General features: G+C 40.7%; 1 protein-coding gene across 4 annotated transcripts in view; it reads right to left on the bottom strand.

Moving 5' to 3' along the window:
* PTPRM (protein tyrosine phosphatase receptor type M) overlaps positions 1-26,732 on the bottom strand; it is a 637,795-nt gene that overhangs the window by 264,113 nt on the left and 346,950 nt on the right. For all 4 annotated transcript variants that reach the window (XM_065932554.1, XM_065932556.1, XM_065932555.1 and 1 more), the window contains exons 8-9: positions 10,764-11,072; positions 2,779-2,888 (exon numbers count right to left, since the gene is read on the bottom strand). In XM_065932554.1, coding sequence (XP_065788626.1) covers positions 2,779-2,888; positions 10,764-11,072 — 419 coding nt within the window. The remainder of the gene's footprint in view (positions 1-2,778; positions 2,889-10,763; positions 11,073-26,732) is intronic.

Raw genomic sequence — 26,732 nt, 5'->3', positions numbered from 1 at the left:
TTCACCTTATACATACTGAGTGACCTCTTTTTTTCTAATGCTTGTTGATGTGTTACTCTCATGACCAACAGCCAGGAGTTTACTCACTAAGCAATCAAGAGCCATTTAAAGTTGGTGGGGACAATGGAAACACTGGGACATGTATCCCTGTGCACTGGGGAAAAGTGAAAGTGAGTCTTTCAGTTGTGTCTGAAATTGTGTGAAATTGTGTGCTGCATTGCAGGCGGATTCTTTACCAACTGAGCTATTAGGGAAGCTCTTACTAACTGATAAACTTCCTTAACCAGGCTCGATCTGTGGTGTTTGCATTTTGATGCTGTACTGGGCTTAGTCACCCAGTCATGTCCGACTCTTTGCAACCCATGGCCTATAGCCTGCCAGGCTCCTCTGTCCATGGAATTTCCCAGGTAATAATACTGGAGTGGATAGCCATGCTCTCCTCCAAGGGATCTTCCTGATCCAGGGATCAACCTGCATCTCTCATGTCTTTTGAATTGCAAGTGGATTCTTTACCAACTGGGCCACTTGGGAAACCCTCTTCTTACCTATATCTGAGTTCTAAGACCTGATTTATGACACAGTGGGCTTCCCTTGTGTCTCAGCTTGTAAAGAATCCACCTGCAATGCAGGAGACCTGGGTTCTATCCCTGGGTTGGGAAGATCCCCTGAAGAAGGGAAAGGCTACCCACTCCAGTATTTTGCCCTAGAGAATTCCAAGAGTTGCAAAGAGTTGGACGTGACTGAGCAACTTTCACTTCACTTTATGACACATTCACATAGCCCTTTTGTAGCAGCATTTAGATCATTGTCAACTGGGACATCTTTGCTGCTGAAGTCAGAGAGATTAATGGGTTCTGCTTCTGAATTATGATTCCTATTGTTTTCACATAAAAGCTACTTCTTATACAAAGACTATGCTCCATGGGATCAGAAAAAAAGGATCTAGTCTTTATTTTCTGTCTGCCTAGATATCAACATGTGGCTTTCAGGACAAGTAGACTAATTTCTTGGAACTTAACATTGATTTCAAAGATTGTATATTTTTTAGTAAAATATTCTGTTATCCTAAGGTAAGAATTTAGAAGGCAGAACTAAAAAATGATCATGGGGCCAAAAGTATTAACTAAAAGATTCTGATCACAGGGTTAAAAAGAACCTGCTTGACTTGATTGTAAAAAACAACTCTACAAAAGCAATGGCATGAATTTTCATAACACTCGATTCTTCCACGATGAAGCAGCCGAGGAAAGTGTCAATCATTCCACACGAAAATCAACTTTCTTCCTTTCCTCTTACTTTGTTTAGCTTTCAATGAACAACAATTTTTTTTCTTTTTTTACATTTCAATACCAATTTTCCAAAGGTACAAGGAAGCATAGCTGTGAGGCTAGTTGGGTCAGGGAGACGGGTCACCAGTGATGACTGTCTGACAGCGAATCTTTCCCAGCTTTGTCAGTAGCTCTGAAAGGTATTCAGGTAAAGGTCCCGTGGGAAGAAAGGCTGCAAATTTTAGAAACCTAACAACATATAATTTTGTTGAATTTGCATTCATATAAGTGCTAGCTTGAAAAAAATGCACCTGCTTGTTTCTATGACAATAGGCAGAGTGCAATCACGCTCACACAGATGTGATGATGACTGCTACCCCACTAGGGCTGTTATTTTTTTTCCCCTGAACAAGTCATCAGGTTCTGCTTTGCTCTCTATCAATAGACAAAACTATGTCACAGAAGTCTAAAGGTGTTCTGCTAATGCTAAGAAACCAAGAGACATTATTCTGTTGCTAACCCAAGACAATGTCTAGCAACTCTGCTAATTGGATCATCAGGGTTCTCCTATAATTCAGGAGTAAAGGAGTTTAGAGCTGGCGAGGACAGGATGACATGGTTGCCTCCTAAATAATGTATATACTGCACATGCCTACTAAGTCGCTTCAGTCGTGTCTTACTCTTTGCGACCCTATTGACTGTAGCCCACCAGGCTCCTCTGTCCATGGGATTTCTCCAGGCAAGAATACTGCAGTGGGCTGCCATTTCCTCCTTTAGGGGAATCTTCCTGACCCAGTGATCAAACCCGCGTCTCTTAAATCTCCTGCATTGGCAGGCGGTTCTTCACAACTAGCATCACTTGGGAAGCCCAAACTAACATGTACTAGAGAACACATTGCTTTTAATAAAGGTGATTTTTAGGGAGGAGAGGAGGAGGAGGGTGAGAGGTATGGAGAGACTAACAGCGAAACTTACATTACCATATGTAAAATGGATACCCAATGGGAATTTGCTATATGACTCAGGAAACTCAAACAGGGACCCCGTGACAATCTAGAAGGGTGGGGTAGGGAGGGAGGTTTGGGAGGAGTAGACATGGGTGTAGCTATGAATGATTATACATATTATACATTATGTATATACCTGTTGATGTTTGACAGAAAACTACAAAATTCTGTAAAGCAATTATCCTTCAATTAAAAAAATAAAGTGGCAAAAAAAAGCAAAAAAAAAAAAGGTGATTTTTAAACTATGTCATGTTGTGGCTTTACATACAATAATAGGTAATCTGGACACATCTAAATCATTGTGAGTATACACCCTGAAATTATACATAATTTGAAAACTCATCTTTAATTCTTTTTGCTTCTATTCAGTAGCCACTATAATTAATGAAAGCATTCAACTTCCTAAAAGGCATGATGCCACTATGTATTTTTAAATACTAGATAGGTGAGCAATCATACAAGTTATACTAAAAAATTAAATTACTAACAAGGGTATATCTTACCTCATATAGAGTGATAACACCGTAGGTTTGAATTGGTTCTCGCCATTGAAGAAATATCTTCTCTTCAAAGGTACTTCCTTGAATGGATTCAGTAAGAACAGCACCTGGAACTACAAGTGGGGGAAATCGATATGTATTTCCGTAAACTAAAAGAAAAAAAAAAGTTTTTCTAGACTTGATAGTTTTTTTGATAGGTTTTTAACTCTCTATTGAGTCAAAAGATTTTAATAGATATATTCCATTTTCTTGAAAAAACCTGGAATTTAAGATCATTTTGGCTATACTGTCTTTATAAAGAAAAGAATTTCATCACGTTTTTCTCTAAAAAGTTTGAATCAGACAATTCAAGTCTTGTAAATAAACTTTTTTATTTGGTAAATAAACTTTTATTGTTCAGAAATAAAGAAGGATGTAGAGTGATGTGAATTCCTACACATTAACTTATGAGACTGTAAACTGGTGCAGCCACTTTGGAAGATGGTTAAACATAGATAAATTACCATATGACTCAGCAACTTTACTCCTAGGTCTATATCCAAGAGAACTGAAAAGACAGGTGACTCAAAGGCTTGTACACAAATATTAGGAGAAGCCCTATTCATAATAACCAAAGAGTAGAAACAACCCAAGTTGGCTCATGATTTCATAAACATATCTCAACAATGTTTAAAAGATGGGGCTAGAGAAATGTTTTGTTAGCTGATGGAGGGTGTGAGGAGCCCCTAAGAGTTGCTGAGACTGTGCCAACTGGAAAGACTGACCAGCATTTCCAGAGGACACAAAGGTCGTACATATTTGTTTAGTTGATGGACTACCTATAGGTAGAGGGAGGATATTGACAGCTACTCTAAATAGAACTAAGTGGGGTGTAGCAGAAAAAATGTCACTGATTCAGATGGGAAGCCTGGGTTCTGATTTAAGACTTTCCAGGGATTAAAGAGTGAAATCTGGGCAATGCACTGACCCTTCTTAGTTCTCAGATGTCTCATTTCTAAAATGAGGAAGTTGGAATAAGTTGATCCCTAATTCCAAAACTCTAAATACGTATATATATATGAAAATAGTTACAGTTGTTCCAGATTGAAGGAATTGATGTGAAACTACAGTGAAGCAAAGAAACAAGATATTTAAGGAGTGATGATACTTGTGAGTTCCAAGAAAATTTGGATTTTTGGCTCTGAGACTAAAATGCTCATCACAGTCAGAAGCTGGACTATGATGGGCCAAACCAGAGAAAGCTTAACTCATTCTCTTCTCCTTGACCTTGACAGTGTTTATTTTGACGTCATCAGGTTCCTAAAAGTATCAAGATGATTATGATATGTGTGGTTCTACTGCTTTATGATAATCTTCTGACTTCAAAATGTGTAGTAATCTATGTGGGGCTTCTCTGGTGGCTCAGACAGTAAAGAATCCACCTGCGATGCAGCAGACCTGGGTTCAATGCCTGGGTTGGGAAGTTTCCCTGGAGAACAGAATAGTTACACACTCCAGTCTTACTTTGAGAATCCCACAGAGGAGCCTGGCTGGCTACAGTACATGGGGTCACAAAGAGTTGGACACGACTGAGCAACTAACACTTTGGCTTTCATTAATCTATGTACAGGTGCAAGGAGGGCAAAAACTTAGAAAAAACAAATCTTTGGTTTAATTCAATTAGTATAAATGGGAGTAAAATTTTTAAAAGAGATTGTCAAAATGATGTTGAACAGAGGGTATCTTAAAAGGATAATAAACTTAATAAAATGTACTGGAGGCCTTGTAATCATGAAAATGTTAACAACAGGAAAACCTAAATGGGATTCATATAATTGCTTTTAGGTCAAGAACAGATCAAGTAATTAAAATAAAATACCAGAAAGGTTAGTTAAATTAGGAAGATAGCACTTCATGGGAACTTAGGTCTGGCACTGGTTTTTAGAAGTTGTAGAAATTCATGATTTGGAGTATAGAACCATAATATATCTAAGTTTGTGGAATTGAGCCCTGTCTAGTGACACTCATAACAGCAATAAAAGATACATCTTTCCCATATATTTTCTCATAAAATAAATGATATTTTAACAAAATTATTATACCATAATAAAACTCACAATGTACAATGAATTGTAGCCTTTATTAGTGGTAGATAGTGACACTTCAATTTTTATTTCTTAAAGCTCAGTGGTATCCATTTTTCTCTTTCTGTCCTTTTCTGCCTTTTTTGAAGTCTTTTTTCTTTTGTTCTTGTTAAGAAATACAATTTGAAATCAAAGTTTTTCTAATTAACTGGATGATGGTATACTATGAAAACAATAGATTTTTATTTGGAAGTAATGCATGCCCAACTCCAGGGACTAGCAAACTGTTTTAAACACACAAACAGGTAAGTAACTTATTCTAACCTTAAGTTTCAATAGCACTTAACAGGATTCTCAGTTCATGTCAATTTGAAACCTCAAAGTTTCGATGGGTTCATGCCTCAGCATAACATCTCTCACTTCTACAAAAGACTTAATTTGACATTCTACCCTCATGATGGAAACCTACTGCTGATTTAAGCCTGAATTATGCAGGTCAGGAAGCAACAGTTAGAACTAGACATGGAACAACAGACTGGTTCCAAATAGGAAAAGGAGTACCTCAAGGCTGTATACTGTCACCCTGCTTATTTAATTTATATGCAGAGTATATCATGAGAAATGCTGGGCTGGAAGAAGCACAAACTGGAATCAAGATTGCTGGGAGAAATATCAATAACCTCAGATAAGTAGATGACACCACCCTTATGGCAGAGAGTGAAGAGGAACTGAAAAGCCTCTTGATGAAAGTGAAAGAGGAGAGTGAAAAAGTTGGCTGAAAGCTCAACATTCAGAAAACTAAGATCATGGCATCTGGTCCCATCACCTCATGGGAAATAGATGTGGAGACAGTGGAAACAGTGTCAGACTTTATTTTTTTGGGCTCCAAAATCACTGCAGATGGTGACTGCAGCCATGAAATTAAAAGATGCTTACTCCTTGGAAGGAAAGTTATGACCAACCTAGATAGCATATTAAAAAGCAGAGACATTACTTTGCCAACAAAGGTCCGTCTGGTCAAGGCTATGGTTTTTCCAGTGATCATGTATGGATGTGAGAGTTGGACTGTGAAGAAAGCTGAGCGCCAAAAAATTGATGGCTTTTGAACTGTGGTGTTGGAGAAGACTCTTGAGAGTCCCTTGGACTGCAAGGAGATCAGTCCTGGGTGTCCATTGGAAGGGCTGATGCTGAAGCTGAAACTCCAATACTTTGGCCACCTCATGCAAAGAGTTGACTCACTGGAAAAGACCCTGATGCTGGGAGGGATTGGGGGCAGGAGGAGAAGGGGATGACAGAGGATGAGATGGCTGGATGGCATCACCGACTCGATGGGCGTGAGTTTGAGTAAACTCCGGGAGTTGGCGATGGACAGGGAGGCCTGGCATGCTGCGATTCATGGGGTCAGGAAGAGTTGGACACGACTGAGTGACTGAACTGAACTGAACTGAAAAGATTATTAGCAAACTTTACTCTTCTATTTAATAACTAACAAAGTATTTTGAGTGCTTATTGCCTACTCAATATCATCCATATTGCTATAGAAAAAAAATAGATGGCTTCTTCTCTCAAGTAGTTTACAGTTAAGAGGGAAAAATTATGTGTAATATAACGGAAGAATAAGCAAGGGTCAAGAGAAGCTGCTTTGATCTATTACAACAACAATAATAACACTCACCCATTGAAGACTCTTCTCTTCAACCACAAACAGCCCTGGATGAAAACGCCTTCTAACCCTAAAATGCTGGAGAACTGCATGAGTCTTACTTCTCAGACAAGGAAATTAAGGCTCAGATATTTAAAGATCTTGTGAAGTGCAATAAGGTCAGAGGATGTGGAGAATAAGGGTGGGGAGGGTTGGAGACAGCTTTGTGAAGGACCTGAAATTGAGGAGAACTCTATAAGGTAGTGGAGGAGGTGGGATGGAGGAGGCTAGGTGGGAGGGATGTGCAGAGAACAGACTGTGGGGGGCACTCAGGATGTGAGGGGTGTGCACATAGGACCTATGCCCAGAGGACTTCTCTGCACGATGCCCGGTGTGGGAGAAGAGGCTCCCAGTTCTAGAGTCTGAAACAGGAGCACCAAGGACCTTGACAATCCAGATTTGGGCAAGAAGAGGCACTAATGGCTCTTGTAGAGACAGTGAGGTGATAAAAAGGTATTTTACATGTAAGTTTAGTGAGTGGGTCTAGTGGTTTTCCCTACTTTGTTCAATTTAAGTCTGGATTTGGCAATAAGGAGCTCATAATCTGAGCCACAGTCAGCTCCCAGTCTTGTTTTTGCTGACTATGTAGAGCTTCTCCATCTTTGGCTGAAAAGAACATAATCAATCATGTGAACTGTAAACTTCCAGATGTTCAAGCTGGTTTTAGAAAAGGCAGAGGAACCAGAGATCAAATTGCCAACATCTGCTGGATCATCGAAAAAGCAAGACAGTTCCAGAGAAACATCTATTGCTGCTTTATTGACTATGCCAAAGCCTTTGACTGTGTGGATCACAATAAACTGTGGAAAATTCTGAAAGAGACTGGAATACCAGACCACCTGACCTGTCTTTTGAGAAACTTATATGCAGGTCAGGAAGCAACAGTTAGAACTGGACATGGAACAACAGACTGGTTCCAGATAGGAAAAGGAGTACCTCAAGGCTGTATATTGTCACCCTACTTATTTAATTTATATGCAGAGTACATCATGAGAAATGCTGGGTTGGAGGAAGCACAAGCTGGAATCAAGACACCCCTCAGATTGGGAGAAAATAATAGCAAATGAAGAAACAGACAAAGGATTAATCTCAAAAATATACAAGCAACTCCTGAAGCTCAATTCCAAAAAAATAAATGACCCAATCAAAAAATGGGCCAAAGAACTAAATAGACATTTCTCCAAAGAAGACATACAGATGGCTAACAGACACATGAAAAGATGCTCAACATCACTCATTATCAGAGAAAGGCAAATCAAAACCACAATGAGGTACCATTACACACCAGTCAGGATGGCTGCCATCCAAAAGTCTACAAGCAATAAATGCTGGAGAGGGTGTGGAGAAAAGGGAACCCTCTTACATTGTTGGTGAGAATGCAAACTAGTACAGCCACTATGGAAAACAGTGTGGACATTTCTTAAAAAACTGGAAATAGAACTGCCATATGACCCAGCAATCCCACTTCTGGGCATACACACTGAGGAATCCAGATCTGAAAGAGACACGTGCACCCCAATATTCATCACAGCACTGTTTATAATAGCCAGGACATGGAAGCAACCTAGATGCCCATCAGCAGATGAATGGATAAGGAAGCTGTGGTACATATACACCATGGAATATTACTCAGCCGTTAAAAAGAATTCATTTGAATCAGTTCTAATGAGATGGATGAAACTGGAGCCCATTATACAGAGTGAAGTAAGCCAGAAAGATAAAGAGCATTACAGTATACTAACACATATATATGGAATTTAGAAAGATGGTAACGATAACCCTATATGCAAAACAGAAAAAAAGAGACACAGAAGTACAGAACAGACTTTTGAACTCTGTGGGAGAAGGTGAGGGTGGGATGTTTCAAAAGAACAGCATGTATATTATCTATGGTGAAACAGATCACCAGCCCAGGTGGGATGCATGAATCAAGTGCTCGGGCCTGGTGGGCTGGGAAGACCCAGAGGAATCGGGTGGAGAGGGAGGTGGGATGGGGGATCGGGATGGGGAATACGTGCAACTCTATGGCTGATTCATATCAATGTATGACAAAACCCACTGGAAAAAAAAAAAAAGATTGCTGGGAGAAATATCAATAACGTCAGATATGCAGATGACACTACCCTTATGGCAGAAAGTGAAGAAGAATTAAAGAGCCTCTTAATGAAAGTGAAAGAGGAGAGTGACAAACTTGGCTTAAAACTCAACATTCAGAAAACTAAGAACATGGCATTTGGTCCCATCACTTCATGGCAAATAGATGGGGTAACAATGGAAACAGTGGCTGACTTTATTTTCTTGGGCTCCAAAATCACTGCAGATGGTGACTGCAGCCATGAAATTAAAAGGCGCTCGTTGGAAGGAAAGTTATGACCAACCTAGACGGCATATTAAAAAGCAGAGACATTACTTTGCCAAAAAAGGTCCATCTAGTCAAAGCTATGGTTTTCCAGTAGTCATGTATGGATGTGAGAGTTGGACTATAAAGAAAGCTGAGCACTGAAGAACTGATGCTTTTGAACTGTAGTGTTGGAGAAGATTCTTGAGAGTCCCTTGGACTGCAAGGAGATCCAACCTAAAGGAAATCAGTCCTGTGTGTTCATTGGAAGGACTAATGCTGAAGCTGAAACTCCAATACTTTGGCCACTTGATGTGAAGCGCTGACTCACTGGAAAAGACCCTGATGCCGGGAAAGATTGAGGGCAGGAGGAGTAGGGGACGACAGAGGATGAGATGGCTGGATGGCATCACTGACTTGATGGACATGAGTTTGGGTAAGCTCTGGGGGTTGGTGATGGACAGGGAGGCTTGGTGTGGTTCATGGGGTCACAAAGAGTCGGACACGACTGAGCAAACTGAACTAAACTTGGTGAGTGGGTAGGGGGCCCTGGAATGGGAGAAGTTCGGACCACAAAGAAAGGTCAGAAACTACTAGAGAAGTTTCAGAATAAAATAATGAGATCTGGATGTAGGCAGTGGAAGTTGAGAGAAAAGAACAATCTACCAACATATTAAGTGAAGTAAGTCAGACAAACATCACATGATATCATTTACATGTGGAGTTAAAAAAAATGATACAAATGAACTTACCGACAAAACAGAAGTAGACTCTGTTTCAGAGACAGAAACCAAACTTATGTTACCAAAGGGGAAGGAGGGAGCGGGAAGAGATAAAGTAGGAGATAGAGATGAACATACACACACTACTGTACATAAAATAGATAAACAACAGGGACCTGCTATAGAGCACAGGGAACTATTCTTAATATATTGCAATAACCTATGATGGGAAAGAATCTTAACAAGAATATATACCTATATTAATATATATTCAGTTGTATATATACATGTATATACGTATTGTTAGCCTCAGGTGTACGGCCGAGTTTAATGTATATCATATATATATATATGATATATATAAACTTTTATATATTTATATATAAATATAAATAAATTTTTATATATAACCTATATTTATATATAAAACTTTATATATATATCTATAAAACTCTGCAGTACACCTGAAGCTAGCATTGCAAATTAGCTAGACTTCAATTTAAAATATAGTTTGAAAAAACCCTCACGGCAGAAAGATAAAATAGACAGTAATATCACTGTTCATATTAATAAGGCTTCTAGAATACTAATGGTCTACTACTAAGTACTCCAGAAGTACTCTGACACATATTAATAGAAGTCTATTTATTGAAGTCTTGGTTATTGAGGTAATATTCAATTATAACATTGTTCCTATGGAAAAAAATGACTATTACTTGACCACCAACCTCATGTGGTAATTTCTTAGCACTGTGCTAAAGAGCAAAGGCAGCCTCTATCTGGGGCTGAATTTTAATCTGAATTATGGAAAATGTTTCAGAATGCCATATGAATAAGTCCTTCCTATAGATAATCTAATACCCAAATAACACCGCAGTCCAACATGATGACAAAATTTGAAAAACTATTCAGAGTCATGTAGGATTATCGTATGTAGAAAACTAATTATGTGACATAAAAGTTAAAACAAGCCTCTGTATCTTTATTGTCTTCACCTTTTTAAATCAGTGTTTCAGCAGATGCAGCACAGACACACGTGTTATTCAACATGGTAAGCAATTTTCTTCCATTTTCATTGTAAAGGTCTCAGTTAGAAAGAAACACAAGCTGCATTTTTGAAAGACTGCATGTTTCACATAAACACATCACTTCAAAGTACTCACGATCTTCATCCGTCTGCACTATGAGCTCCTGGCTCTCCTTCCGCCCCTCTGGATTCATGAGGATGAGCTTCACGCTGACGTTGGTGTAGGGCGAGAGGTTGGTGATGGTGTGTTGGGGGTGTGAGTTTTCTGTGTCCCAGCTCACTTCCTCTCGCACCTGTTCCTGCCCTCCAACTTTGTAACAGTAGTGGACCGTGAGGTTGTAGCTATGGCAACGGGTCACGTTATACCCAAAGGGCTCCCAGCGGATGGTGATCTGCCGAGATTTGACTTCCACGACTTCCAGTTTCCTTGGGCCACGCATGGGATCTAAGGAGGAAAAGAAGGAAAAAGAAAACATCAGAGAAAAGGATAATAAAAGTTCTGGTGAAGCCTAGGTACCACAGATAATTAAATTGGTCTCCAATATCTTGTTTTCTCTTCTTCCATATGAATAAACTCTCTACAACTTAGCTGGGCATAACGCCACCCAGAATAAAGACTACAGTTTCCAGCCTCTTAAGCAGTGAAGGCTGATCCTTGAACCCAAATTTTGGTGGATGGCATACAAGGTGAGATGTCAGGAATGGTTTCTGGGGGGGGGGTCTCCTTGAGAGGAAGGGGCTCCCCATCTTTGTTCCTCCTTCTGTCCTGTTAGCTCGACTTAGGACAGCTTGCACTCATAGAGCCATGATGGAGCATGATGCACTTAAACATGAAGAATTCAAAGCAATGACAACAAAGAAACGGGGTTCCTGGTAATCACTGGGCTACCATACGAGCCCTGAATGGTCTACTCTCAAAATTTTCATTAGAGGGAAATACAGTGCTTTTATTTAAGGCTCTTTCCTCTGGGGTTCTGATACACAAAACTAATCTTCATGCTAACTGATGCATATACTTTCTATCTTTTTAAATTAATTCATAATTATGGAATTAGAAAACATAAAAGTAAAAGCTTGCAAATTCAGCATGAAATACAATGATTAAAGAGTATAAACTTCTGAGCAGAACTCTAGCCTTTTCAGGTTTTGATTTACAGAGAATTCCACACAGTCAATACTGAAGTAATTCTTTCCTACCCCTGATCAGATCTCAGTGTTGGTCCTCAGCCCAGGCTCCAGGGACAGAGTTTGGAGCTTAGAAATCTAAATGATTTGCAGGAATACAAGCATTCTGATTGGCTTAAGAGAAAGAATATATACAGAGAAAGCGTTTTCATGCATATTTATTTTTTAATGAAGTACAGTTGATTTACAATGTTGTGTTAATTTCTGCTGTATAGAAAAGTGATTTCGTTATACATATATATTCTATTTTTATATGCTCTTCCATTATGTTTTCTCACAGGATATTGAATATAGTACCCTGTGCTATACAGTAGCATCTTGTTATTTATGAGAAAGCTTAAACTTGTTTATGGAAATGATGATGAAAATACAATAATACTAATTATATACTGAGCCCTTATGATGTACCTTGCATCTTTCTAAGAAATTTACCTTTTATGGGTTTGGGGAGCACCTAATCTATTTACTTTAGTATAGCCATACATTCAATTGATCCATATATTTTGATTTTTGTTTTCCTTAAGGTAGTTACCATGTATGATCTATAAAGAGATGTATAATTGGAGAGGGGAAATACCCAAGAAAACTTGAGAAATAACAACTACCATGTACTGTGTGTTCACTTCCTACGTATGGGTTGCTTTGTATGTAATCTCCATTCCTTCAAACAATCCAGTTTTTTCCAAGATAGAAATGAAAACATTGTGACCATGATGGGTTCAACAAGTTGCCCAAGGTGAAGACTGACTGTGGCTCTGCATTTGTATGTTTGACAATGAAACATATGCTGTTGCCACTCTACTGTAGAGTTTCCACCAAAATAAAGAGAGTAAGATTTAAAAAAAAAAAAAAAAAACCAGCACGTTAAGACACCTAAAACTCCACCAGAAACAAGATCAAGGGATGTAAACTAGAATAAAGTCCTGTGAGTGTAACCTTGGGACAAAAGTGCTGGGAAGAACCCTCCCCCCTTCTCCCTTTGGTTCCATGGAAGCTGGGTCCCAGGCCACGTTCCCCAGCCTTGGTTTTCCAGACAACCACACCTATACTTTTTAGCCACCAGAAACCTGTCTGGACTATCACTGATATTCATATCTTGCTTTTCACTGTGCATAAATTCCTTGTTTTCTCCATTATTTAGGGCCTAGAGAGAACTTAGGGAATCCCCTTTTCTTGTGGTCTTCAACAAATGAAATGATTCATGTGAAATAATGCTCTGGGTTTGCATTTGTGAGATAGGGTTTATCTGCCAGTTATCTGTTCAAACCCTAACACAAGGTTAATCATGACCATTCATGCTACTCTGTCCTATAATAACTCTGGGAACCGAGGACAAGTGAGGAAAAATTTCCCTGGAGAATCCTGAGTGGAAGATGCTCATGGAATGTTCCTTTTTACTGAATCATTTTTTTCATATTTAAATTACTAGTGTTCGGGAAAATATCACAAATAAGTTACCTAGTGATAACATGGAAGGTGTTTTCCAGTCTAGTGACTTTTTACCATCTAAAGGCAATGTCTAATTTTATATAATGCTTCATTAGTTGAATGCTTACAAAAACTTTTAATACACTCCAGATCCCTTATATAAACAGATTAACGTGCATCTATTCACTCCTTTCCCTATTAATCACAAGTCTCCACAAGGACTGTTCTAAAGCACTTTTCCAAGGTTTTCATCAATTTTACTTACTAAATGACTAAATGCTTCAAATATTAATTTCAACAAGCAGTGCAGTTCTAACTTAATTTCACTAGAAAAACTACTTTCTCCTGCAGAAGTAAGTCTGCATCATTTTAATATTCCTTAGCCAAGAACACACACTTGTGAATTAAGCCCCAGGATAAAACAACGAAGGCTCTGTCTACTGGTCAAGCTGTCCTGAAGTGTACGCTCTCTTTCTGTCTGTTATTACCTCTCAGAATCCCATCATGGTAAAGTGATGACTTCCTGTAAACTCGCCAATTCAAACAGCTAAGCCTAGCACAAACAACCATCTCTATGACCAAGTCCCCAGAGTTCTGATTGTCATGAATGGTATTAAGAGATCAGAGATGGAGGCTGTGTGAGTCCTGAGTCTTAGATGGAAGCAGGGTTGTGCAGACTGGTTTGCATCTTGTTCCTGATCAGTGTAAACAAGACCATCTTGCAGAGGATTTTCCAAACAGAATATTTCTTTTCTTAAATATCTTAATTTTGGACTTCCCTGGTGGAGCAGTGGATAAGAATTCACCTGCTAATGCAGGCAACATGGGTTCAGTCCCTGGTCCGGGGAGATTTCACATGCCTCAGAGCAACTAAGCCCATGCACCGCAACTACTGAGCCCACGAACCATAAACATTGAAGCCTGTATGCTTAGGTCCAGCAAACTACAACTAATTGGCCCCTGTGCCTCAACTACTGAGCCCGTGCGCTGCAACTACTGAAGCCTGTGTGCCTAGAACCTGTGCTCCACAACAAGAGAAACCACTGCAACGAGAAGCCCTTATAACGCAACTAGAGAGTAGCCCCTGCTCTCTACAACTAGAGAAAGCCCGCATACAGCAATGAAGACCCGGCACAGCCAAAAGTAAATAAATAAATTTGCTCCCCGAATAGGAGAAGCTGTCCTGGAGGTGACAAAAAGACACTTCTAAAACGACAAATGCCACTGGAGGTGGCAGTAGGAGCCTTCGGCACTAACCTGAGTCCAGTTACTCACTCGCTATGAAATTCAGGGAGTGTCTTCAATTTGCTGAACCACATTTTGTGTGCATGCTCAGTCACTAAGTGGTGTCCAACTGTTTGAGACCCCATGGACTGTAGCCTGCCAGGCTCCTCAGTCCATGGGATTTCCTAGGCAAGAATACTGGAGTGGGTTGCCATTCCCTTCTCCAGGGGATCTTCCCGACCCTGGGATCGAACCTGGGTCTCCTCCATTGCAGGCAAATGCTTTACCATTGGAGCCACTAGGGAAGCCAGATGACAGGGTAGTAAGTCACAGTCACTAGTTGGGGAATATATGTCTATCTTTTCTCACGACCCTAAAGATGTTTTGGAGGACGTGTGTGGTTTCCAAGGCCAGTAGCTTCTCTTACCATGCCCTTGGCCCTCGGCGGAATGGGCACCGGGAGGCATTGCTGGCAGCAGTCACGAGGCCAGGGGGTCCAGTCTGGGCCCGTGGGCTCACAGTAAGTGACCAGAGCGGTACCCCTGAGGAGCGTGGTGGCTGGCATGCCTGAAGCTTCAGCAGGGAGTTCTCACCGGTGTCCCTGCTGGCTCCACTGGCAGCATCTTCCCCTGTTCTCTTTCTGCCACTTCGAGCCAGGCGTCAAGCAGAGACACCTGACACTTACAGCCCTGACTGGAGGGACCAGTGAGCTGGTTCTGGCCTCCAGCACTCTGGCAATCCTATTTAATCAGGGACCCCGCCTCCTCATCCAGCCAGTCCTGTTCTTCCAGGGGTAAGGGCAGAAACTGAGTGATAGGATCAATTTCCATTGCAGGTTCAATTCACAGCTCGTTTCTCTGGAACCCTGCCCTTTACCTTTCATTACAACTACACTGCTTTTTCAGAAACTCAATTTCAGAACCTGTGAGATACATCTGAGTGTAATTTTAGAATCCTGTCATTGATAATCAAAAACACAGATTACAAACCGAGGCTCCTGCTAACAGGTTTCTCTTTTCTGCCTCTTCATGGACTTTCCAGAGGTCTATTGCAATAAAAGGAATGACACCCAGAATGGCAGGGTGGGTCCCTTCTGGCATCTTCAGCTACTAAACTTCTGCCTTGCCAGTCACACAAAAGAAGGTGACAAAATAATAAAGTAACAGCTTTATTTACTTTGCTATACAGTTAAATCAGAGCAAAGGCTTGTTTAACTGATGTTATGTTGGCCTTCCCAGTTATTTAATATCCCTAAGAAGCAAAGACACAGACTGTAAAGAATCTGCCTGCAATTCAAGAGACCCAGGTTTGATCCCTGCATTGGGAAGAACTCCTGGAGAAGGAAATGGCAATCCACTCCAATATTCTTGCCTGGAAAATTCCATGGACAGAGGAACCTGGCAGGCTACACTCCATGGAGTCGCAAAGAGTCTGACACAACTGAATGACTAACACACAAGCAACAAAGATTCCAAGCACAGAGCACTGTTTGTAAGTGACAGAGCTATAGTTTTTGAATTAACTGATATTTTCCATAGTTTGGGCTTCCCTGGTGGCTCAGATGGTAAAAAATCTGTTTGCAATGCAGGAGACCCGGGTTCGATCTCTTGGTCAGGAAGAGCCCCTGGAGAAGGGTACAGCAACCCACTCCAGTATTCTTGCCTGGGAAATCCCCTGGACAGAGGAGCCTGGCAGGCAACAGTCCGTGGCGTCACAAAGAGTTGGGTAAGACTTAGCAATTAAACAACAACAACAACAACAACAAAAAAAATAGTACTACATTAAGAACTGAGAAAACAGTCTTATTGAAAAACGAAGGAAAGGGCAGCCATGCCAGGCCTCACATAGAAGCAAATTCCTCCCGTATTTCTTGGTTTAGGATGGATGCGTTCTTTACCATATCTTTTCTGTATTACAAGCGCTGGTTTGTACTCAGCCTAAATCCTAAAGGTAAGTAACCTTGCTGGGAACTGGACTCTCCACGTATCAATCCTACTGATCGATCTAATTTGATCGCAGATGAAAGCAGGAATTTCTATTCATGATTTACAGGAAATGTACAGGTGATCTTACATAAGAAACGATGAGGACACTGACCAAGGTGTGAATGCAGACCCTCTCAGGCAAGAGGGTGGGGCTGCACCCACACTCTGAACGTGAGCGACGGCTGACAGCCTGGAGGGGCAGCTACCAGCGTCTCAGGTGACCCTGAGAGCAAGGTGTGCGCGTGCTCTGTTTAGTTTTTGGTTTGCACATTACAAAGCCTACAGTGAAAGAATACAACTCTGGCCTTTGGTTAGTCACTTTTGGCGTCTCGTTTCAGCCTAGTGCCACCGAGACTTTTAGAATATTTTTTTAATAAGAATTTTAAGATTTAATATTTTTAAGAGTTAGTTGAGCAGGAGCTGGAAAAAAAAAAGATGGAATAAATGATTTACTGTTAACAATCTTCCACAATAAAGAAGTGTTGGCATTGATAACAGATTCACTGACAATAATGTTTGTCATAATTTATTCTGCCTGAATTGATTAACTTTTCAGAATAAGGCTAGGAGTCCAACGGTGGTTGAAAGATGTTCTTCTTTTAAATGCAAAGTGTTCTTTTCTGGTGTTAATTTAAGGTTTTTAAAATTTCAAGTAATATGTTTAAAAAAAAAAACACATTGAAAAGTACAACATAAAACAATCACCTATGTATCTACTAGTATCAAATATTAACATTGGTGTTTTGCCTCAGAGCACTTTTGATTAAAGAAATAAAATAGTGCTGATATAAATCCTTTCCAGGATCCTGTAGGCTACTTCAAGGTTATTATACATCACTCTCAGACATGGTTTTGTACTTTTATACAAGTGTCCAGGATGCCGAAAATTTTACACAAATGCTACCATTCTCTGCAGATTGATGGGTTCCACATCAGCCAAGTTAAAATTCATAGATCTGGCTTAGATCTACAGATGGATCATATAGATCATTCTAACTGATCTATACCAAATGTATACATGTATCATATATGCAGATCAAATTCCATTAAGGAAATTAACTGTAGTTTACTCATGCATTCCCTACCAAGGAGCAGACAGGTTGAGCCCACACGTTCCCTATCACAAGGGGTGAAGAGTGAGCACTGGTAACCCCTGGCAGCTCATTCAGAAATACAGACACTCAGGCCCCACTTCTGACCGCCAGAAGCCGAATCTTCCTTTGCACATTAAAGTCTGAGAAACTCTGACTTAGAGGAGTGTTTTTTAGAATGCAGGTTGGGCCCTCGGGTCTTAGACTAGTGAGGAATACTAGTGGTAAAGAACTCGCCTGCCAATGCAGGAGACCTAAGAGACGTGGGTTTGACTCCTGGGTCGGGAAGATTCCCTAGAGGAAGAAATGGCATTCCACGCCAGTATTCTTGCCTGGAGAGTCCCAGGGACAGAGGAGCCCAGCGAACTACAGTCCATGGGATCACAAAGAGCTGGATACAAGTGAGTGCGCACACACACACAAACACACACACACAAACTAAAACATATGAATGCATTTTAAGTTAGAAGGTGAGGACTGTGCAGTTTTTGTTTTAGGTTACATACACATGCTCTTGTGAATTTACAGGTGTGTATTTGACTGAGTTCACAATGTAAAATACATTTCATACTGCAGCAGAAGAGTGAGAAGCACCCTGCTGGAGAACTTTTTCCCTGGGGGCACCAGGAGATACACACACCTAGAGAAATTCTTCCCTGGGAGCACTAGGAGATATGCACTCCTGGAGAAAGTCTTCCCTGGGGGTTCCAGGAGATGTGTACAGAAATGTTCTTAGCAGCATTGTTGACAAAAGATTAAGAGAACAAAACGCAGAAGCAACCTAAATATATAGAGCAGAAAACAGACAGATAATCATACAATGGCAAAGTATTCTCTAGTGATTATGAATGAAACAATAACGAATTGTGGAAATACAGAATTGAGTGAAAAACTCAAGTCACAGTAGAGAACTATGATACAATTTTATAAAACTGAAACACAGGCAAAAGGGAATTAAAGCATACATATATGTTAAAGCCACTTAAATGAAGAAAGAAGAGAAAAACAGGACAAATTTCCATGGAAACTTATGATACTGGTGACCTCAGTCCTAGAGGCAGGGAAGTAAAAGGAGAAGCAAACAGTTAGATGCAGAGGTTCTAAGGAGGTTCTATTTTTCAGCCAAGGAGCCAGTTAATGTTGCTGTGTAGCACAATTTATGTAGATGACAAACATTCTTTTGTTTATGTCAAATACAGATAGTGAAGGACAGGGAAGCCTGGCGTGCTGCAGTCCATGGGGCCACAAAGTGTCAGACATAACTTAGCGACTGAAAAACAACAACATAATAACTTAAAAGAAGGTTATCACAGGAAGGCATGAATATCCCAGAAACTCTGTCAGCTCTTTGAAATTTCTTCCTGCAGGACAGTCTACCCTTGGTTCTTAGGAGAGAAAGACTGTGGTTTCTAACAGCCAGACCTAAGGGAAGCAGGATAACATCTCACTGAAGATGTTCTGGATATTCACCCACGGCTGGGGGCTTCTGACCCTAAGAGCTTTATGGAGCCATGTACTCACATGTATAACAGGCATCTCACCAGTGATGCTCTTGGCCCAGGCACCAGACCCCTGGATCCTGCAGGCTGAGGCTCAGGCCCGGCTCGGCCACTCACGAAAGAGGTGTTGCTTCCCCTGCCCCCAACCCCACCTCTGAACCTCACCCTGTTTCATTCCTGTATTCTCACAGAGAGGCCTAAAGCAGAGCTCAGGATGGCCATGTGAGGAGGGAAGAGTGTGAGCAAGGTAACCGTCCAAGGCCACAGCTGACCCATTTGGTACAACATGTTTGTGTACGTGATGTACACATGTTGTACATGTTGCAACCTATGTTTGTATACAACAGAAAAGCATGCCTTCCTTAAAGCACTTATTGTCGTCTGCTGGAAAACTGCATAGGAATCATATAAATCTATGGCGTTTGTGCAATGAATGGGCCCCGCATGCTTACACCGTGCACATTCTGCACAACTGTACACTGTGGTCCTGCTGGAAACAGTGTGCATAGGGGTGTGTGTGTGTCTGTGTGTGTATATTTGTGTGCTGTTCAAAACATGCAAGTTCCGTGACCAAAAAGACATAGGCATGCTGCATGCACTGAGAGTTCTGAAAGAATTTAATGGATGGTTTCAAAACTTAAGGTAAAGCAGGTGTGCGGAAGTGGATACCCTGTGTGCATGTTGACAGAGGTATGTGGATTTTTTTCAGCAAACAAATACCACTTATTCATTTACTCTTTAACCACAAATACTAACTTCAACAGCCATATATCCACATACAGAACTTGAATCGAATTTTCATGAAGGTACCAGTTTTAGCTATTCCTCCCTAATCCTGTCTGTCCCTCATGACTTCCCTTTTTGATGGTATGTCTGAATCAATCTAAGGACTTCTAATTGATGCCCTCTTATCATAGGAACCAAATAAAAATGATTCCATGAGTAAGTCACTCCTGTCAAACAGGTCATAACCATTCTTGCTTTCGACACCAATCAGGTGAGTCTGTCTGTTGCACCCCCAAATACCATTCTCCCTCCAAAATTCATTTCTTTGGTCTCACAGATCCATACATATACAGTATTAGTCACCTTTTTTATCTGCAGAAAAGTAGTCTTCAATCCCTTTCTATCTTAATTCAAAATCAGTCTCTTTCATGACTATTTTTTCTTAGTTAAGAACTCTGAGGCTTCTAGACACCCACATTGTCAAAATCCTCATGTTCACAGGTTGATTACGTTTCTATATGTTTTCCTGTCTTCTGTAACAATCAAGTTCACTGACTACTGATCCCATGTCTAACACAAACGCTTTATCCTAGAAGGATCTTATGTTCACTAATCAATGCATTAGTTAAAAGGATGCTAACACAGTATAATAAACACCAAGTATCTAGCTCAGTTCCTTTGTTTTCATAAGTCAATTCAGAAAACATCTCCTTTTCTGTGGTATTTACCAGTTTTCTATGAAAGGCCTTTCCAAGTTCTGCGCTGTGATCTGCGTGTCTCTGTCTTACTTTCTGCTTTATAAACATGGCTCCCCTAACGATTGGAATGGTCCATTTCTGCCTTCGCTCCCCGGTGACATTTCCGAAGTGTAAAGTTCATGCCTGCGGGAAGAACACTGCTGCTATACAGTCAAATCGGAATCTTCAGTTGTTCCGCTGCCCTGCAATGAACGAGCTGTAATTCACCCTATAGATGAACTTTACAAGAAACTGTTGTGTGAAATAAAAATGAGCTTCCAGTAAAAGACTTTCTTGGTATTTATTTCAGATTCTATTAAAGGAGGAGGCAAGTGATTTTCACAGAGTTTTTTCAGAACTGTCAAAAATTGGTTGAGAATGTGTATTGACCTTCTCTAACCCTCGTAAAGCTGTGATGACCACAAAAAGGACGTTAGAAGTTTGGATCCAGAGCAAAAGCGTACCCAAGCCAGTCACTTCTGGTTATGGAAGAATGTGATGAGTGTTGGAAAAAAAGCCAATCGAATACCATTTTAGATTCACCCACAAGAACCATTCTCTCTAGTTGATACTTAGTAGAGAAATCTTATTTAAAACACTTTCTACCTGTTCAGAGTCTCCTATTTATTAATAGTTCCTCCACCAGGGAACTGAGCCCTGGCTCTCCCCTGACAGTGAAAGCAGAGTCCTAACCACTGGACCACCAGGGCACTTGCTCAACCATATTTTCCATCTTTAAGAAAAGAACAGTTCTTTAATAAAAGAACAAGGAAAATGTCACAAATAAGGTTTTTTTTTTTTTAATTATTATTACAGCTCATTCCTCACTCAACTTTTGAAAAGAAATCACAGTTCACTGATACATATTTATTTCCTTTTGAATTCAGTTAACTTGCCACAGAAACTTGTCTTAAAAAATTACAAACAACTATGCTTCCTTGAATATTTGCATATTTCTTCAGAGGGGCTTAAAAAACTACAGAACATATTGGAGAATCTTAATAAAGTAGATCACCCATTTGCCATTTAGTGTTAAAAATACTCAGGATTCTGACATATTGAAAATTAATTAGACATTTTCGTGAGGATCCACAGATAATACTTCTAATAAGTTCTTAATATGATACCACATATCTTAGCTTTCTCATCCTTTCGGAAGTTGAATTCTATGGGGAGAGGAAGACTGCTGAGCCTGTGGGGCAGACCTGGGGGCCAGCCTGTTGGCGGCAGAGGATGGACTGGGATGGGGAAAGCCTGCAGGTGCGAGGCTGGGTTCTCCCTAGAGGACCTGCTGTCCATGGCCAAGCCAGCCTGTACTAGGAGAACGGCAGCTCGGTAAACATCCTGGAGCCACACACCACAGAATGCCGTCATTAGACGGTCAGGGGGAGGGTGGGACCAGGGATAGTAAGACAGTCCTGCCGAGACAGGGGCCAGAGTGGGGGACAGCTGGGGTGTGATGGACCTGACTGTTGGCCGCCTGGGCCATCCATGAGCAGACAGCCGGTATGGCCCTTAGGATAAACCTGAAGCTCAAAGTCGGGGCGGGGGCGGAGTGGGGAAGGATTTGGAGGTTACGTAACCATTCAAGTCACTAACACAGATGGTGATTCCCAGGAAAAGTATTTAGAAAGAAGAGGGGGATAAGGCAAAAGAAAGCCTACATTAGCTGGACCTCTTTTTATTTTGGTTTTATGTTTTCCTTTTAAGATTCTTCACGGTATCTCCTCTCCCCTATGAAACTGACAGTAATAAGATATTAAGAGTTATAATTTTTAAACCATTCATTCTTTGATATGTGCCACTTTCAACACATTATTTTACAGTAGGCTTTGCTTGAATTTTAAAAGAAAAGTTTTTCCTCAGGTGAAGAATTTTCAGCTCTAAACTAGAGCCGACTGGAGTGCGTATTTTTGTATTTGGTACCTACTTAATAGTCACACATTTTTAGAGAATGCCTCATTTAAATTCTAATGTATTTTAATAAGGAATGAAAGAAAATATCACCCCGTATATGTATTTTTTTTCTTAAATTACCCCTAGTGCTTGATTACTCCTCCACAATCAAAATCATGTCTTAAATATGAATGATACAAAACAAGACTACAGCCTGAACGTCTAACAGAGAGATTTTAGCTGCTTGTTTAAAATGACATACCTAGCTATTCAGTAATCACTTTATAATAACCCCTTTCATTTCCAAATCTACTTAGCCATCAGGCAGCACTGAGGAAAGAGCTGGCAACGGTTTTTACAACTGCACATTAGTTTTACATTTCATGACAAGCTAATTCTAGAGAGTTCCAAAGAGAGACAAGCTCGGGTCCTTGTGATTTTCTTCCCTTGTCGTGAAGGAAGCATGTGTCGAGCTATAAAGGAAAGATAAAAGCCTACAGACATATACTTTTCACCTCATCCTCGTGTCAGTGACAATTTGCCCCAGTGTACCCCAGGTGCCACGGTTCACATCGAACTCAACAAGACGTCACCAGTCTGCCAACCGCTCTTCACCCCAAGCCGAAGACCTGGAGGGGTTCAGGATCCCAGCCACAACTGGACTCAGTCAGAGCATGATGGGGGGTGGTCTTCGTAAAGGAGGGGTGGGCTGAGTTTAATTGCTGCACAGACACAACGCAGAACTTCAGCTTACTGTGTAAGGCAGAAAATAACATCAAAGAGCCAAAGTGTCAGCTGCTCAGTCGTGTCTGACTCTTTGTGACCCCATGGACTCTACCTCTCCAGGCTCCTCTGTCCGTGGAATTCACCAGGCAAGAACACTGGAGAGGGTTGCCATTTCCTTCTCCAAGGATCTTCCTGATTCAGGGATCTAACCTGCATCTTCTGCATTGGCAGGCGGGTTCTTTACCATCTAAGCCACCAGAAAATATAATCACCCGGTACTAAAAATGACAAACATGCTTGGCCATTTCAAATTAGGTCTCACGAAAAGCATTTCAATGAAGACTAACCCAAGGCCATGCCTCATGATGCCTCTAATTAAATTCCAAACACCACCAAGAGTCAAACGTGGGTTTCTACAGCACCAAGCAGCTGAGAGAGTAAACTGATTTCCAAGACATTATTTAAGTCAATCGATGATCACACCTGAGCAATAAATACTTTAAGCTCTTGGTTTAAGCTTTGAAGGTTGCCATGAAAATCACCTGGGACGATGATAAACCATGGTATAAATCTCAGATTTGAGCAGCTCCATCCTTGCCAGGGAAGCAGAGACACAGATGTTGTTTATAATGTTGCACAGAAATAAATGGGATGTGTGATTTCATATATCAGTCTGAAGAAGACGTACCGGGACACTCCTGCTCTCGTGGCAGCCTATTGCTGCTGACAAACCGCACTAATTCGCAGTCATTAGCCCAACAATGTGAGCTAAATCGAGTCTCACACAAGGCTTTACTGAACCCGGGACAAGACTGCATGGCCGCATAAATCCATGCTCAAGAGATGTCATCAATTAATGCTACATGGCTAAACAGCCGAGTTCATTTTTTTCTAAATGGATACATTCCAATATGTGTGATCAACCCGAGTCAAGGCGTGTAGAATGCAATCAGAGTTGGCAAATTAACTCTCACATGCAGAGACGGATAGATGAACAGTGTCCTCCAGATCAACTGGTGGAATTCACTCAGAACTGCTCGGTGCGTTCAGGCCCAGAATGCACAGAAATAGCTCTCTCACCAGGCAATTATGCGATGACTGTTCTCAACATCTGGCAGCAACACAGAAGACAGCACAGATGCGAAAACTCAAAGACTTGAGATTAAAAGGTAATGCACGAAAAGGAATTCACTTTTACTTTTTGGCTGAATCTTATTCTTTTCCTGTTTCCCTATACAACACTACCAACACCCCCCCACCCCCCAAGAAAAACCTCCACCACATCTCTATTCTCAGAAAGCCTATGATTGTTTTCCTTTGACTCTTACTTCTACCAATGACCTTGAACTGTATCTTATCCCTTCAACTCCAAGTCAGCTTGGTTGACCTGCCACATAATTTTAAGAGCAGCACACATATTCTTATCCCAATGTATCCTTGCACTTATTGTACCAACTGGTAGACAGGGAGCACGAGTAGCTGGCTCTGGGCCAAAGGAATCATCCATGGACATATATAATTTTGAATGAGAACAAAGGACTTCCCTGGTGGCTTGGCTGGTAAAGAATCCACCATTTCCACCAATCTCCAATGCAGGAGACCTGGGTTCGACTCCTGGGTTGGGAAGATCCCCTGGAGGAGGAAATGGCAACCCACTCCAGTTTTCTTACCTGGAGAAGCCCACGGACAGAGAAGCCTGGCAGGCTATACAGTCCATGGGGTCACAAAAGAGTTGGACACGACTGAGCGACTAACAAGGTAGGTACACTTGGGTGGGGAGGAGAGTAAAATTCATGCCTGGCTGCTGTATCTCAGAGCACAGGGTACATGCAAATTCAGAGAGCATGCCAGCCAGCACCCATATACCTTCACAAGCTGAAATGCTTTGCCCCAAGTTACTGCCGAAGTCTAGACACTTGGGATGGGTCACCCATGAGGCTAAAACTAAAAGAAGTGATTGCAGTGGGGGCTGAGACACAGCATCATCCCTATCGAGGGCTCCAAGGGCAAGAGGAGGTTGAATGGAGTTGGGGGGATGGGAGTGGGGTCAGAGACTAGGAAAGCCTCAGAGGGAAACGCATGGCCCTGTGGGGAAGAGGTACCCACGCTGTGAGCATCCAATCCTCACCTGGGGGGAAGGCCTTCCTCAAAGGTTTCATTTTCTTTCATCTCAAAAAACGATTCCTTCTTTTGTAGAGCTATGAATGAAGAATATTTAAACTCCCAACCCTAATGTTATATCAGTCTGTAGTATATCCAGTTTGGAATACATCCACAGATTTTTTTTCTTCTAGTTGATACTTTCAATGATTATGTGGGACCAGGGTGTGGGAATCCACAACGAAGGGAAGGTTTGTTTTCAATAGTCTCAAATTCTCAAGAACTTCTCTAGTGTGACTCTCCACTGCCCACTGTCTGAAAATATATCCTGGAAAGGAACAGCTATGCATCTAGCTATGTGTCAAATACTACACTTTAAAATATAACATTAAGATAATTCTATCATTTTTGAACTGTTATCTTCTAAGTAGTATGCTAGTTGGGTAAGTGTGTGTGTGTGTGTGTATGTGTATATATATATATATATATATATATATGGGAAAATTATTAATTAAATATTGAAGAGACTATTTTAAAATTACGCTTAAAACTTTTTGGAAATAAATATAAGATTAAACCAAACTTCCTTTAATTTAAATAAGGACACAGAATTGAGCAAGCATTAGACTATTGCAGAGAGAAATATAGTCATCTATAAAACTTCCTAGAACTTCTTACTAGGCTTCATTTCCTCATGGATGGTTTGTATGCACACAAAATAACACACAAGATTTAACGGGTATTTGCAACACTGACAACCGCATTTTATTAACTTCCAAGGCTGGATTCGAGGCAATAAATCTGGTGTGTTCTAATAATGTAGGTATTAAAAATCTGCTCCTTACAGAATTATGAATTTGGTAATTACTTCTGCATTGCACGAAATCATAAAATGCATCACGCTTTTGCTAACATAATTCTGGCAGAATATAAACTAAAAAAAAGTAGCCCCGGTTATTTATTCATATTAAGACCTTTTCAAGATGTTATAACTACACATTTTATCATGGATTAAGCTCTCAGAACTACCTCTAGCAAATACCTGATTCTGGATAGGTATCTAACTTTAATCACTCTGCAGTTTCCCAGAATTAAAAGAAAGGAGGAAGAAAGACTTGTCTGGTAAACATAGAAAGGCTGACTAAACAGCTACTGGAAACACTACTAATATTGTAACAATAATACAATTAGAAATATGGGTCCCTGCTAAAAATTCAAGAAACCAACTGCAAAGGGAAAGAAAAAAGAAGTAGAGAGCTGGTGTTTGTTAAAAAACTGTGCTGGCACCTTCCCCCCTCCTATCTGTGACACTAAAACCAATGAACATTTTATTAAAATGACAATTAACCCTTATCCTAAATTCCAGAGATGTTTCTGGAGTCTTGTGGAAGATAGCAGGAGAGACTGCTCATGATCTATCCTATAGGTTCACAGGAGTTTTCTGAGGAGGGATCTTTGGGACTTCCCTGGTGGCTCACATGGGAAGAATTCCGCCTGCAATGCAGGAG

The sequence above is a fragment of the Muntiacus reevesi genome, chromosome 4, assembly GCF_963930625.1.
Source record: "Muntiacus reevesi chromosome 4, mMunRee1.1, whole genome shotgun sequence".
Lineage (NCBI taxonomy): Eukaryota > Metazoa > Chordata > Mammalia > Artiodactyla > Cervidae > Muntiacus > Muntiacus reevesi.
Note: the sequence above shows the minus strand (reverse complement) of the source record. Positions and strands in the feature narration are given on the sequence as shown.